Source organism: Brienomyrus brachyistius, unplaced genomic scaffold (genome assembly GCF_023856365.1).
Source record: "Brienomyrus brachyistius isolate T26 unplaced genomic scaffold, BBRACH_0.4 scaffold129, whole genome shotgun sequence".
NCBI classification, from domain to species: domain Eukaryota; kingdom Metazoa; phylum Chordata; class Actinopteri; order Osteoglossiformes; family Mormyridae; genus Brienomyrus; species Brienomyrus brachyistius.
In genome coordinates, this window is record NW_026042404.1 from 224,874 (window position 1) to 240,043 (window position 15,170).

A 15,170-nucleotide genomic window follows, 5' to 3' on the forward strand; every position below is an offset into this window, starting at 1 on the left:
CCTATCTGAGCCAATCAGATTGTCCGTCGCCTATCTGAGCCAATCAGATTGTCCGTCGCCTATCTGAGCCAATCAGATTGTCCGTCGCCTATCTGAGCCAATCAGATTGTCCGTCGCCAATCTGAGCCAATCAGATTGTCCGTCGCCAATCTGAGCCAATCAGATTGTCCGTCGCCTATCTGAGCCAATCAGATTGTCCGTCGCCTATCTGAGCCAATCAGATTGTCCGTCGCCTATCTGAGCCAATCAGATTGTCCGTCGCCTATCTGAGCCAATCAGATTGTCCGTCGCCTATCTGAGCCAATCAGATTGTCCGTCGCCTATCTGAGCCAATCAGATTGTCCGTCGCCTATCTGAGCCAATCAGATTGTCCGTCGCCTATCTGAGCCAATCAGATTGTCCGTCGCCTATCTGAGCCAATCAGATTGTCCGTCGCCTATCTGAGCCAATCAGATTGTCCGTCGCCTATCTGAGCCAATCAGATTGTCCGTCGCCTATCTGAGCCAATCAGATTGTCCGTCGCCTATCTGAGCCAATCAGATTGTCCGTCGCCTATCTGAGCCAATCAGATTGTCCGTCGCCTATCTGAGCCAATCAGATTGTCCGTCGCCTATCTGAGCCAATCAGATTGTCCGTCGCCTATCTGAGCCAATCAGATTGTCCGTCGCCTATCTGAGCCAATCAGATTGTCCGTCGCCTATCTGAGCCAATCAGATTGTCCGTCGCCTATCTGAGCCAATCAGATTGTCCGTCGCCTATCTGAGCCAATCAGATTGTCCGTCGCCTATCTGAGCCAATCAGATTGTCCGTCGCCTATCTGAGCCAATCAGATTGTCCGTCGCCTATCTGAGCCAATCAGATTGTCCGTCGCCTATCTGAGCCAATCAGATTGTCCGTCGCCTATCTGAACCAATCAGATTGTCCGTCGCCTATCTGAACCAATCAGATTGTCCGTCACCTATCTGAACCAATCAGATTGTCCGTCGCCTATCTGAACCAATCAGATTGTCCGTCGCCTATCTGAACCAATCAGATTGTCCGTCGCCTATCTGAACCAATCAGATTGTCCGTCGCCTATCTGAACCAATCAGATTGTCCGTCGCCTATCTGAACCAATCAGATTGTCCGTCGCCTATCTGAACCAATCAGATTGTCCGTCGCCTATCTGAACCAATCAGATTGTCCGTCGCCTATCTGAACCAATCAGATTGTCCGTCGCCTATCTGAACCAATCAGATTGTCCGTCGCCTATCTGAACCAATCAGATTGTTTTTCTTACACAAAAAATTATTCCGTTTTCAAAACACTTTTGTGCAAGAAATGCTCCCATGAGCCTGTGTTTAGTGCCTACAGAGGTCTTCTTTTTGCCACTGGTACAGGAGAGTACGGGTCCCACCTTGCCACAGCCAGGCACCTCCACGCTATCGACGGGCCGCGGAATCTCGATGGAGCGCACGTTGCCGTACTTGCAACACTCCTCCCGGATGTCCTCCAGGATCTCCTCGTAGTCCTCGTCGTCCACCAGCTCCTCGGGCATGACCATGTTGAGGAGGCACAGCACCTCCGTGGGCATGCCGGAGCTCTGCAGCCGCTGCAGCCCTGGAACCTGCAGCGTCACCGGCGTCTCGATGATGGCCGTCTGTCCCGGGGGGCGACAAGAGTGTCAGATACCCCCTGATCGTCCAATCGTCTCGAGTAACAGCGAGAAATTTACATGGACCCAAATAAACCCAAGAAATAGGGGCATTAAGCTTCCTGGGAGGCACCCAGGAACCAAGTTGGGTTTAGGACATCAGAAAGGCGGCAGCCGAGGGCAAATACTCACAGCGTTGGCATTCTTAGCCCCCACGCTTGCCCGCTGGACGATGAGCTTCTTGTCTCCGAGCTGCATGCCATTGAGTCCAGCCACGGCCTGCGGGATGCATCCCACACAAGCGTCAGCAATTCCATCCGGAAGCCCCGAGTCACCCCAGACCTTCCAGCTGCTGCCCCACCTCACGCACCTGGTCAGTGGCACTGATGTCCACGTATTCACAGAAAGCATAACCCTTAGACAGTGACGTGGCACTGTCCTTCACAAGGTTGAAGGCCTTAAGAGGTCCGAACGACGTCAAGAGTTCCTTCACCTGGGCAAGAGGAGGAGACGCGGGGGGGCGATTAGCCCGACAGTCCAGGCACGGCGCCTCGCTAGAAATGCTAATCTTAACTGTGGGAGAAGCAGCATGTTAAACTTTGCAAAACGACATGAGGAAACAGTGAAGACATCAGGAAAATGGCTTTATGACAAGTGGCTCGACATTACGGTGCAACACTAGAGCTCAAAGCCCCCTGTGCCCTTTCTGCATGACTTACTTACTGGGAGCGTACAAAAGTAACTATTTTGATTCTTGTCAATGAATGATAACACAGATTCCCCCCCCCCCCCATCCTACAGCATATACAACACAACTGAATTCCTAATCAAGTTCTCTGATAATTCCAACTACGAATTTTGAAATATGGACCGAGTTGCATCTGATTTTAAGGGCCACAATAATTAAGCTAGATGGTATATAAAAAAAAACTAAATAAAAACAGCTAATTATATGTTAAGTGTTCCATGTATACAATGTGGAGGGGGGGGGGGGCGACTCGGCAGAACACAAACCCAGCCGAATCACTGACTTCCTGTTCTTAAAACCAAGAACCACATTGGTGCAGTTAATTAGAGGGACAAAGCCTACAGGAGATAAACTCACAGGTAAAGCTAAGAGCCGCCACAGGGTCCTGCTAAAGGGGCCACGGCTTGAAGCCAAACAGGACGAAATAGCTCTGCTAACATCATTCCTCACTTATTCTACAGGAATCTACTGTAAAGCCGCATTAACCACTGACTTCAGAAAGGAGTCACCTGGGACACTGGCAGCCACAAGAGGGCGCTACCTCCTACCTTCTCTTAGGGGCAAAAAAAAAAAAAAAATCAAATTTATACCCTGTGATCAGCATAATAAGTCTCTCCCCAGCCTTCAACCCCCAAAAAAAGGACCCCATATGCTTAAGAGCACTCCAGGACAGAGCCCCCCCACAGGGGCAGGCCGTCGACAGGGAGGATATCCGTGCGAGGGACGGAATGTCTTACTTGCCTTGTGTTACATGTTGGCATGGCAGCAGTAGGTCAGTACTACTGAACAAATTATGAGCGAAGACTTAACGATCTTACAGGCCCCTAGCTGGGGACAAAGTGGGGAACAAAAATGAAAGAGCTGTAAGTATCAAAGCGGTAGCAGGGACTGCAAAAAAAATGTAAACACCAGGATACAAGCAGCGGTTTCCATTTCACCTGTCTATGGCACATTTACTGGCTTTGACGTGAAATACATTAACAGTTCTGCTGGATTCAAACTCTCTCCCCCCAGTGCTGCTTTGGTACAGCCTTCCTCTTGACTTGGATTACATGTGACTCACACTGGATAAGAAAGATTACGATGACAATCCGAAAAGGAGGAAAAAAATCAAAGAAAAACAAACTGACTGCACTTCTCACTTACCTTTCACTGAAACCGCGATCACTATCTTGTGGGCTGAGTCTTGCCATTTTTAACAGTTTAGGCTAAAGTGAGTGGGACACCGGAGCTCAAAATGTTACAATGCAGGGGTGGACGCAAAACGTTTTGCGATTAACTTTTGCAAAATAAATAGGTAAACTATTAAATGCCTGTGTGAAAGGTTGCGGAGCGGACGCTGTTTAGTGGGAGTGGATTTGGCCAAAAAAATCAGGGTCAGCGTGAGAATAAGAAAATAGTTTTAATTTTTAGGGGAAAAAGAATCACACAATAAGGATCCATTGTCCCAATTCCTAAAGATTAAAAACAACGGTCAAAAACTTCCTAATTACAGCAAGGTTGGGTAATCTCTTAAATGCAGAGAACAAAATCACCCCATTCCCAGAGCCTCTGTGCTCATACACCATAAAAAAAAAGACTTTCCCCCCACGACTAAACAGCAAACATATATCCGGCGGCCAGCACCATTTACAAACAACGGGGAACACATAACAATCAATTAACTCCTAAACAAACAAAGAGACTCTGAGACACCCGCCCAACTTCTCAACTCTGCAAGTAAACAGATTTCCTTAATGGATGAAAACCCAATCCATCCCTATGTCACCTGAGAAAGGACAATACAGAGGTGGCTTGATCAGGGCCTCCTCTGTCTCCCCCCCTGGCCATAACCCACACGGGCTAGGCCAATTAGGCCCGGAACCAAAGAAATATTCCCTCGTTTCTGCCCGGCACCCTTTAGCTGCTGGCCAGAGCAAACAACCCAAAGACCAAACAATCGACACGGATGGCACTCCCCTCGTGCACAAATACCCCCTTGCGCTCAGGTTTGCGCCCCTACCTAAGCACAATAAACAGGTATGTATATGCACGAAAGTCTGTGTGTGCCTCCTGTATCGGTCTCCTCAAAGGGCTTCCCTGTGCGGTCGCTCCATGACCGTCACACACCCCCCCACCTCTGGTCTCACGCTGGCAGGCGGGAGAGGAAGTCAGCCGTAGCATTGCTCCGCCCCGGGATGTAGTTGATGGTGAAGCGATACGGCTGCATGGACAGGTACCAGCGGGTAATCCGTGCATTGGAGTCCCGCATGCGGTCCATCCATTGCAGCGGCCGATGATCTGTCTCCAGGAGGAACTCGCGGCCCAGGAGGTAGTATCTGAAGGTGTCAAGGGCCCATTTGACCGCCAGGCACTCCTTCTCGACTGTTGAGTATCGCACCTCCCTCGGATACAGTTTACGGCTGATGTACGCCACTGGATGCCTCTGGTCTGGTTCACCCTGGAGAAGCACTGCACCTATACCTGTATCAGAAGCATCAGTCTGCAACACAAATTGTTCTTTAAAATTAGGACAATACAATACCGGCTCATCACACAGCGCATGCTGTATGTCCTCAAAAGCGTTCCTGGCATCTTCAGACCACTGCACCTGGACTGGACAATTCTTACGTGTCAACTCTGTAAGGGCAGCTGCCCTAACAGAAAAATTGGGCACAAATCTTCTATACCATCCAGCCATGCCCAGAAACGACCGCACTTGAGTCTTAGTCTGTGGAAAGGGGCACCTCTGAATAGCCTCAAGCTTCTGCACCTGTGGCTTGATGATCCCCCCACCAATCACATAGCCCAGGTACTCGGCCTCCCTCTTGGCAATGGCACACTTAGCAGGGTTGATGGTAAGACCTGCAGCTGCAATCCTGCCCAAAACATCCGTCACATGGTGGACATGATCTTCCCACGATGCACTGTACACGATGATGTCATCGAGATACGCCGCCGCGTAGCCATTTGTGCCGGCCAACACCTGGTCCATTAATCTCTGAAAGGTTGCGGGAGCTCCATGCAACCCAAATGGCATTTTAGAAAAATGGAAAAGACCCCAGGGGGTCCGAAAAGCAGTTAGTTTCTTGGAAGGGTCACTAAGGGGTACCTGCCAATAACCTTTCGCAAGGTCCAAGGTGGTTACCCAATTGGCATGTCCTAGAGAGTCAATGAGGTCATCAATTCTAGGAGTGGGATATGAATCAAATTTAGAAACCGAATTTAGATACCTGAAGTCAACGCAAAACCGGAGGGTCCCATCTTTCTTGGGTACCAACACTATCGGACTACACCACTCACTCTTCGATCTTTCAATGATGCCCATGGCCAGCATCTGGTCAACCTCCTTCCTCAATCCAGCAAGGAGCCGTTCAGGGATGCGGTAGCTCATGCGTCGAGGTACGGCGCTCTCACATAGGGTGATATGGTGAGTTACTAGCGTGGTATGCCCTGGCTGCTCCTTGAACAGGCCCAGGCCACAAAGACCGTTGATGTCACTTTGCTGAGCCGGGGAGAGATGGCTGAGGTCAAGGGTGCCCCCCGTTGGTAAAGGTAGGTACTGCTCCTCCACCTCATCCTCCTCTGGCACTCGTCGGATCAAAAGTACCTCAGCACCTGAACCTGGTCGTTCCCGCCACTCTTTCAGGAGGTTGATGTGCAAGACCCGTCTGGGGTGCTTTTGCCCTGGCTTAGCAACCTCATAGGTTGTAGACCCCAGCTTCCGAGTGACCTCAAAAGGGCCTTGCCATTTCGCCAACAATTTGCTGGAGTCACTTGGCAACATCACCAGCACTTTGTCACCTTCTACAAAACTCCGAACACGGGCTCTCTGGTCATAATAATACTTTTGACACAGCTGTGCCTGTTCGAGGTTCTGTTGTGCCAGCTCCGCCATACTCTTCAGCCTTTCCCTCATCTGCAACACATATGAGAGGATGTTCTTTGGCTGTGGCAGATCTTCCTCTTGCATCCAGATCTCTTTTAATAATGCCAGGGGTCCCCGCACATCCCGGCCATACAACAACTCAAAAGGTGAAAATCCCGTCGAAGCCTGCGGGACCTCCCGGTATGCAAAGAGAAGATAGGGGAGCCAGTTGTCCCAATCTGCTCCGGTTTCACTAACAAACTTCCGTAACATCTGCTTGAGGGTCTGGTTAAACCGTTCAGTCAGACCATCGGTCTGTGGATGATAGGGTGTAATCCGTATACCCTTTATCCCTAACAATCCATAAGCCTGCTTAAGGAGCTTGGACATAAAGTTGGACCCTTGATCTGTAATTATAGCCCTAGGAAACCCCACCCTTGAAAACAATTGCACAAGACAAGTGGCTACTGTCCTAGCCTTCACTGTTTTCAAAGCAAAAACCTCAGGGTACCTAGTGGCATAATCTGTGATGACCAACATAAATCTGTTTCCAGCTCTACTGCGCTCAAGGGGGCCTACCACATCCATCCCCAACTGCTCAAAAGGTGTCCCTACTACCGGCAGAGGCTCTAAGGGGACCTTTGGGGCACACCTACTGGCAGTTTTCTGGCATTCGGGACATGTTTTACAGAACTCAGCAATATCTTTGGCCATATTTGGCCAATAAAAATAGCGGCTGACTCGGGAAACTGTCTTCTGTCTGCCTAAATGGCCTGCCCAGGGAATCGAATGGCCTAAGTCAAGGACTACCCCCCTAACTTCCTGAGGCACTACCATCCTTGCCTCTGCACCTCCCACTTTAAACAACACACCATTCTTAATGGCAAACCCCTGTCTGGAAGTCTCTCCTCCATTACCACTGAGTTGCTCTGCCTGAGCCTGCTGATATAATGGGCCAATATCTGCGTCTTGTTGCTGCATTAAGCTCATATCCGGAGGGATCTCTAAAGGAACCTCCAACATTTCGGGGCAAACCTCTCCTTGACCCTGAGCCGCCCCAAATTGAAACTTCTCCTGTCTCCTCTGTCTTTTTGTCTTCCTGGACTTCCCAGGCTGAGCTTCAATGTCTGCATTCTGAAAAGGCAATACAGGAAGCGGTACTTCTTCCTCCCTCTTTTTAGCCATAGCCCTCGTCACTGTCATGTTACACTCACCACTCCCAGGTACTAAATCAAGCAGCAATGGGAAGTCCTGTCCCAAAATCATCTGATATGGCAGGTTATCCACCACCCCAACCTCCAGTAAGTAAGTCTGTCTAAAAACCTGCACATACACCCTGGCAGTTGGATGCATTCTCTCTTCCCCATGAACACACTTCAGTTGGGTCATCACAGAGTAGTTCCTTAACTGGATTGGGACCAAATCAGAAGACACTAAAGACTGCATACTACCAGTATCGACCAGTGCCTTAACCTCCCGCCCATTCAGGACTACAACATGACAATGGAGAGCTACAGGCTTCTTAGGGGAACTAAGCCCAGGCACGGTACATATACAAGATTGGTTGGCTGGATTATTTGGACATTTTGGTTTTATATGACCCTCCTGCCCACACTGATAACACACCAAAGGTTTAGAGCCACTAGTCCTCAATACAGGGCTCTGTTTGACCGGACCACCCCTATCAGCCACAGACTTACCCCCACTGCTGATCTTCATCAAAGGCGGAGACAGCCGGGTGGCCCTATTGGAGATGGACCTGTTGGAATCTCTGTCCCGTCTCCACCGAGCACATGACCAAGACTGGGCCTTCCGTCGGGCAGCCACAAAGACATCTGCCAGCGCAGCAGCATCAGAAGCAGATGCAGGGTTACGCTCCCTAATCCACACCTGGAGTTCTGGAGAGACCAAACGCAGGAACTGTTCTAAAATGATAGTCTCTCCAATCTCCTCTTTGGTGTGGTGTTGTGGTTGGACCCATCTCTGGTACAGGTCCCGCAGCCGGACATACAGCTCCTTTGGGGTCTCTTCTTCGCCCACCTCTGCTCCACGAAACTGCAGTCGGTAAGTCTCCTGGTTGATATCATATTTTGCCAAGATAGCCTCCTTCAATAGTGCATAACTAAGGGCGTCATCCTTTTCCATACTGACATAAGCAGCCCTAGCCTTGCCCGTCAGGAGGGGCGCCAGTCTAACTGCCCAGTCAGTTGTTGGCCACTGACACGCCACCGCGATTCGCTCAAACGTCACTAAATAATGTTCTACATCATCAGTCTCACCCAATCGTTGCAGTCTAGGTTCCCTCTCTATCTGAGTTCTAATTTGGCTACTCGTCTGAGGTGCACTAACCAATGGTGCTGGATGACGTCCCATGGCTGACGTTCTCTCTGGTGGCTCACGTCCACCAGCAGCATTAGCAGCAACCCCAGGATCTGGTGCGGTTCTGACGTGTACCTCCCGCTGTAGGAGGCTAAACTGATGTTGCAACGTCTTCCACCGGGTCTCCTGACGTGCTGCTTCTTGTTCCCACTGAACATCTCGTGCCTGCTGCCATACCATATGGCTACGGAGCATGTCCTGCAGCTGCTGAAGAGAGGAATCTTCAGCCACGCTAGCCATCACAGGCTCAATACCATCCTCCTCTTCCCCTCCAATGGCCATGGTCTCCTGCGGGCCAAATTTCTTCTCTGTGGAGGCACCTTTCTTTGGCGCCATCGCCTCCACCCCAGAAGGCCAATCGATGACAGCGCAGGAAAAAAAAAAAAAAAAAAAAAAAAAAAAAAAAAAAAAAAAAAAATACAGCAGAAAATACTGATGCAAAAAAAAAAGAAAACTCACTCACTACTGCCTCCTCATGGCATCCCACTTCTGACACCAGTGTGAAAGGTTGCGGAGCGGACGCTGTTTAGTGGGAGTGGATTTGGCCAAAAAAATCAGGGTCAGCGTGAGAATAAGAAAATAGTTTTAATTTTTAGGGGAAAAAGAATCACACAATAAGGATCCATTGTCCCAATTCCTAAAGATTAAAAACAACGGTCAAAAACTTCCTAATTACAGCAAGGTTGGGTAATCTCTTAAATGCAGAGAACAAAATCACCCCATTCCCAGAGCCTCTGTGCTCATACACCATAAAAAAAAAGACTTTCCCCCCACGACTAAACAGCAAACATATATCCGGCGGCCAGCACCATTTACAAACAACGGGGAACACATAACAATCAATTAACTCCTAAACAAACAAAGAGACTCTGAGACACCCGCCCAACTTCTCAACTCTGCAAGTAAACAGATTTCCTTAATGGATGAAAACCCAATCCATCCCTATGTCACCTGAGAAAGGACAATACAGAGGTGGCTTGATCAGGGCCTCCTCTGTCTCCCCCCCTGGCCATAACCCACACGGGCTAGGCCAATTAGGCCCGGAACCAAAGAAATATTCCCTCGTTTCTGCCCGGCACCCTTTAGCTGCTGGCCAGAGCAAACAACCCAAAGACCAAACAATCGACACGGATGGCACTCCCCTCGTGCACAAATACCCCCTTGCGCTCAGGTTTGCGCCCCTACCTAAGCACAATAAACAGGTATGTATATGCACGAAAGTCTGTGTGTGCCTCCTGTATCGGTCTCCTCAAAGGGCTTCCCTGTGCGGTCGCTCCATGACCGTCACAGCCTGTATGGATTATGTCTATAATGGGCCGATTTCAGTGGGGTGGCGATATAGGAAGAAAAAAAAAAAATCATAAAAGATGCTAATGAGAAGTAGAAAATGTCTAAAATGTGACCCTTTCAACACTTTCAGAGTAAGACGACCTCATCTGTGCATGTTGTTATGGTAATATTATCCATCACTGACGTCATAACAGAATAGGGCATGGGGCACGATGTGAAAACTCCAGTGAAGCTGATAATCGTTCACCGGGAAAAAGGTCCGAAGTATTTTCTGCCTTTCGAGCGACACAGCAATGTAGGGAACGATTCTTCCGCAGCTCCCCATCGCTGTTAACGGGATGTGAAGTCATCGTTCTCAGTGTGCGGACATGGACGTGAGACACGGCACGTCTGCGAATACTGAAGCGTTTGGGGACTTGGTCGATCTCCCCCACATTTCAAGCACAGTCTATGGTAGTGTTTCCCAGCCCAGTCCTCGGGGGTACCCCCCCGGTCAGTCCACGTTTTTGCTTCCTCTCAGCACACCTGTACCAGGTATTCGGTGTTCCTGATTGGCTGGGAGCTAGGAGGGAGCGAAAATGTGGACAGTCGGCGGTTCCCCGAGGACTGGGATTGGGCAAACACAGGTGTACGGCAATGTGGAGGTATTCGTCAGTTAGGTGACGCGCAGATGACTCGATTTTAAATTTTCATGCAGCAAAACGACGCGGCTGATTCATCCGACTAACACTCAGCAATTAACCCGATATACAAATATTCCAGGGTACCCAGCAACAGGCAGCACAGGGACTGGCTACGTGACTGGTTTGGCAAGCCGCCAGCTGTAAGGCACGTTTCCCAAAGCCTTTGTTGCTAATAAGGTTATTTGCTAACAACATTAGATAACAACTGAATGGTTCCAACTATGCAAGTCGATAACATGAGGTTTTGGGAAACGTACCTTTTACATTAGCGGGGGTCTCAATATCTTCATAATTTACAGCTGGATAAACAATGAGCGTAATGTAACTGTCAACTCATTACCTACATGTCTAATAAATGTTTAATAAATCCCATGAATATCTTTAAAAAAAAAAAAAAAAAACCTCAAATGTGCGGCTATTTTCAGCAGCTAGCTTTAAACATGATGCTGACATTTGACCCCCCAGTATCTTGTAATGAATTTTAAGCGGTGAGGTAACTTTGACAGGCTTTCTTTTCCTACTAATCAGTTACACAGAGACGAGTGTTTATTTTATGTATGTATGTGCGTGCGCGTGCGTGCGTGCGTGCGTGTGCGTGTGTGTGCATGCCTGCTTGAGTTCCACGTGCAGCAGTGGGACAGAAACACAGGAGGGTTGTGGGTCGGCTCCCCGGCGACAGAGACTGAGGGCGGGGTACCTGATCGTCACTGAGATAGTTGGGCAGGCCTCCGACAAAGAGCTTGTGTGGCGAGTCTGGAACCACGGTGGAGACGACCCCTGCAGACAGAGCGGCACGGCGCCCAAAGCCGGCCGATCACAGCAAACCGTCAACATGCCGGATAATGACCACGAGCAAACGGCGCGAGTGAAATAAGCCAACTTCAAATCAGTATGACGTCGTTATCTCCTATATAATATCAGATAAATGTAACTCCAGCAAAAAAATACCTAAATACTGGGGCAGTTTGACGACTGTTTTTTGTCTCTCCCATCTTGCTCTCCATGGGAGATGCTGACACATGCAGCACCAGTCAAAAGTATGGACACACCTGCTCTTAATGCATTTGTCTCTATTTTAGCTGTTATTCACCTTATAGTAAAAGGCCTTTGGGCATGGAAGTTATGCATATGAAGTACTGCAAAGACAAAATTTTTGTCTCTTCAAAATAGGAGCCATTGGCTTCGATGACAGCATTGCGGACTCAACCAGCTAACATATGTACCCACCTGGACCGTTTCTCCAACAGTCCTCGAGTTTCCACAAGTTCTGCGCGCAAGCTGGCTACCTTACTCTTACTCTCATCCAACTGATCCCAAACCAGCTCTATAGAGTTTAGGTTGGGGGGCTGTGGGGACCATCTCTTTCCTAGTTCACAAGGTAATAAGCTACTTGCATAACCTTCAAGGTGGGCTTTGGGTCATTATCTTGCTGAAAAACAAGTCATTTTCAGTAGGTGTGTCCAGAATTTTTAACTAGAATAGGAGCCAGCAACCCTAGAACAATTTGGGGGTTAGGGTCCTTGCTCAAGGGCCCAGTGGTGAAATCACTCTGCCAACCCTGCCAACCAGCAACCTTCTTTTCATGGGCAAACATCACAGAGCCACACAACACCCCTATGTTAACAGTAAGAAGTGAGTGACTGAGCTGTGTGTGTGTGTGTGTGGCTCAGCTGGTTAGGATGCCAGCGTTATCATCAGAAGATCACTGGTTCACATCACTGGTGATCACACCACTGGGCCGGCGAGTTTGCTCTAGGGACAGGCTGACCCTGATTTCTCAAAAAAAAAAAAAAAAAAAAAAAACATTCTTCACTTTGGATAAAACTGTCTGCTAAATATTTACAACATTAAGTAAATAAAAGTGAAAGTCTCCCTCTTTATATGACAAGACATCCGCAGCTTGCGAAGGACAGTCAGTCCGTAACGAGTACAAAAAACTGGCCTTGCCGATCGGCTCTTCAAAGGTAAATAAAGATTAAGGTTATGACGGCGACAAGCAAAACGGACCTGGTACGTGGAAGGCGGGCTGCTCTGAGATGCCAGGCAGGGGGCGATAGTCGTGGGGCCGCCTGATTTTTAACGACTGACCCTGGAAAATGATGCCGTCGAAGGCCATTGCCTGCGTGGTCTCATCCACGGACCGAAACTAGGGCAGAACGAAGAACGTCGTTAATCAGGGAAGGCTGCGGTCTCCGCCTGGACACAGCAGCCATTAGGCAGGAAAGACTCTTACTTCAAGGAAGGCAAAGTTCTTGTCCTGGTTTATCTGAACAGCGAGGACGGGATTGGTGGGACCTTGACATAAGCCAGCCAATCGCATCTGGGTATTGAAGAAATCCGCCATGGCCTCCTAAAAAGACAGGCAGACACACTGAATGAAGACAGGCAGACGTCTGAAGACATCAAAACAGGCAAACGAGAAAAAAAATGACTGACAAGTCTAGTACATTTATCTATTTATTTTGCGGACACTTTCATCCAAAGCAACATACATTTCATTGAAGAAGCAGGACCAGACAGTTCCTAGAGCAAATAGTGCTTAAGGGCTGCGCTCGGGGGCCCAATGGTGAAATCACTCTGCTGCCCAAGGGATTTGAACCAACAACCTTCTTGTGACCGGCTCAGTGTCCTAACTCACTGAGCTACACATGACACCAGTATGCATGACAGAAGGCAACGCGGGACTTTGCCTGGACTCACCTCCGTCAGGCCGAAGGGGATGTTGCCGACATAAAGCCGCCTGGCCTGCCGGGTCATCTGGCTGCCGACCATCGGCACCTGGGTGGGCGTCACTGCCACGCCGCTGGTGGTGGATGTTGCCAGTAAAGCTATCGTGGGGATCTGCCCTGCAGCTGTGGGGAGGAGAAAGGGCTTCAAGACCCCAACCAGGGACGGCCAGAACATCCGGATCGTCGCCTTCATTTGCTTCTAACCCCTAGGTTTAAGCTCTCTTCACACTGTCTGAAATCATCCCAAGTGTTATTCCCTCTTTGACCAGCAGGGGGGAGGAGGGCACTCCAGAATAAATGCTTTCATTGCAACCAATATACCATAACCTTGCAATACTGAACTAGCACACATGGAAGCGTCGCATCCAAACCTTGCATTGCCTTGTACTGCATGGGGGTGATGTGCTCGAATCCCGGAGGGGGAACATCCCAGTACTTGTATGTCCTTTTCTTACGGCTTCTCCGAGGAGAGTAGCTGCCCAAACACAAAACAGAAGGTTGTTTTCCCCAAACAATACAGTGTAAACACTCAGAATCTGGCAAAAACAAACAGATGGCAGAATGTTTACATTTAACTTTGGATCGCAGGCAGTTTAAGGTCATGAGGGTGTGACCATGCGCCACTTTTTAGGCTGGCTTTGAGGTCCCATCGCTATGGCGGGGGCTACTTATAAACGCCAGTTAAAATTTAATATGGGTACAGTCCCCCTTCCCACCACGAAGAAACCAATTGGTTGATTGTGAAAGAAACTTGTTAAGAGGCCTCAAACCATGCTAGATATCAGCTTCAGTGCCTGTAACCGGGACCGTGAGGGGGGGTACCTGTGCTTCTTGTGCTCGCGTGAGCTGCTCCGTCGGTCACGACCCTTGCGGTCGCGGCTGCTGCTGCGCTTCTCGTGACTCCGCCCCCTGGAGTCCTTGCTCCAGCGGCGGTGCTTCTCGCCACGGCTCAGAGACCGGCTGCGGCTACGCTTCTTGTGTCGCTCCTTCTCCCGCTCTGGGGGACGACACCGTTGGTACCAGTGAGACGGTGGGCGGAGCGACATGACTGCCCCCCTACCATCCATTTCGATAAATCCAAGATGTGTAACTCAGAGGGATTATGAATGTGTGTCCGGATGGTTGTGGGTTTGAAGCCCATGAGTCACAGAGTAATCATATTACCAACTTCCCTGGGGTGCTGGATGCTGACTGACCCAGCGCTATGCCTTAAAAGTCACTTACGGAGACCAAGATGTGGTACGGGGTCTAACTCCCCAGTTTCCTCACCAGAATGAAGCACCTCCATTCAATTCACATATTCAATCACACCCTCCTGAAACAAACACACCCATCTCTCAATGGCTAATAATTTCAAGGGCACAAGGACATCCCCTTGAATGTCAGTCTGTTGTGAAACAATAAAAACATAACCAGACTAATTAATGATATAGGAGCACAGTGGTGAGTACAGTTGCCTCACGCCTCCGAGTCTGGAGGCCTGAATTTTGCCTCTGCTCTCTGTATGGGGAATTTGCCTGGAATAGGCTCCAGGGGAGCCTGACTAAGATAACTGGTTGGACGATGGATGGGTAATTAATATCGTTTCAATCTGACAGACAGCACTTTATTAAACTAGCAATAAAATATCACCTTTCTATCCCAGCAGGTCCTTCATATAGAAGCTTAAATAAATCCCTGAAGGTGCAGTTTTCAGTGAAGCATTTAAACGCAGGTGCTGCTCGAGGAATCAGCTTCATGCATCAGTTATAACAGCGTTACGGTAATGCACCGCTGCAAAAGTACAGACACGGAGCGGCCAATGCATCTTACGTAAATCGGTAATAACCAATTACCGCAATCGCAGGCATAGTCAGAGCGC

The 15,170-nt window shown here is 49.2% G+C and overlaps 1 protein-coding gene across 1 annotated transcript; it reads right to left on the reverse strand.

Moving 5' to 3' along the window:
* Positions 1-899: 899 nt before the first annotated feature.
* LOC125727896 (splicing factor U2AF 65 kDa subunit-like) lies at positions 900-3,824 on the reverse strand. Its single transcript, XM_049004879.1, has 4 exons — positions 3,812-3,824; positions 2,004-2,221; positions 1,826-1,912; positions 900-1,639 (listed from the first exon to the last, which is right to left on the reverse strand). The coding sequence occupies exons 1-4, from the start codon at positions 3,822-3,824 to the stop codon at positions 1,262-1,264; spliced, it is 696 nt and encodes a 231-aa protein (XP_048860836.1). The 3' UTR covers positions 900-1,261.
* Positions 3,825-15,170: the final 11,346 nt, after the last annotated feature.

Coding starts and splice junctions, on each gene's coding strand:
- LOC125727896 (XM_049004879.1), bottom strand. Junction 1,913..2,003: donor ACATCAGTGCCACTGACCAG/GTGCGTGAGGTG, acceptor TGCATCCCGCAG/GCCGTGGCTGGACTCAATGG. Junction 1,640..1,825: donor GGGCTAAGAATGCCAACGCT/GTGAGTATTTGC, acceptor CCCCCGGGACAG/ACGGCCATCATCGAGACGCC.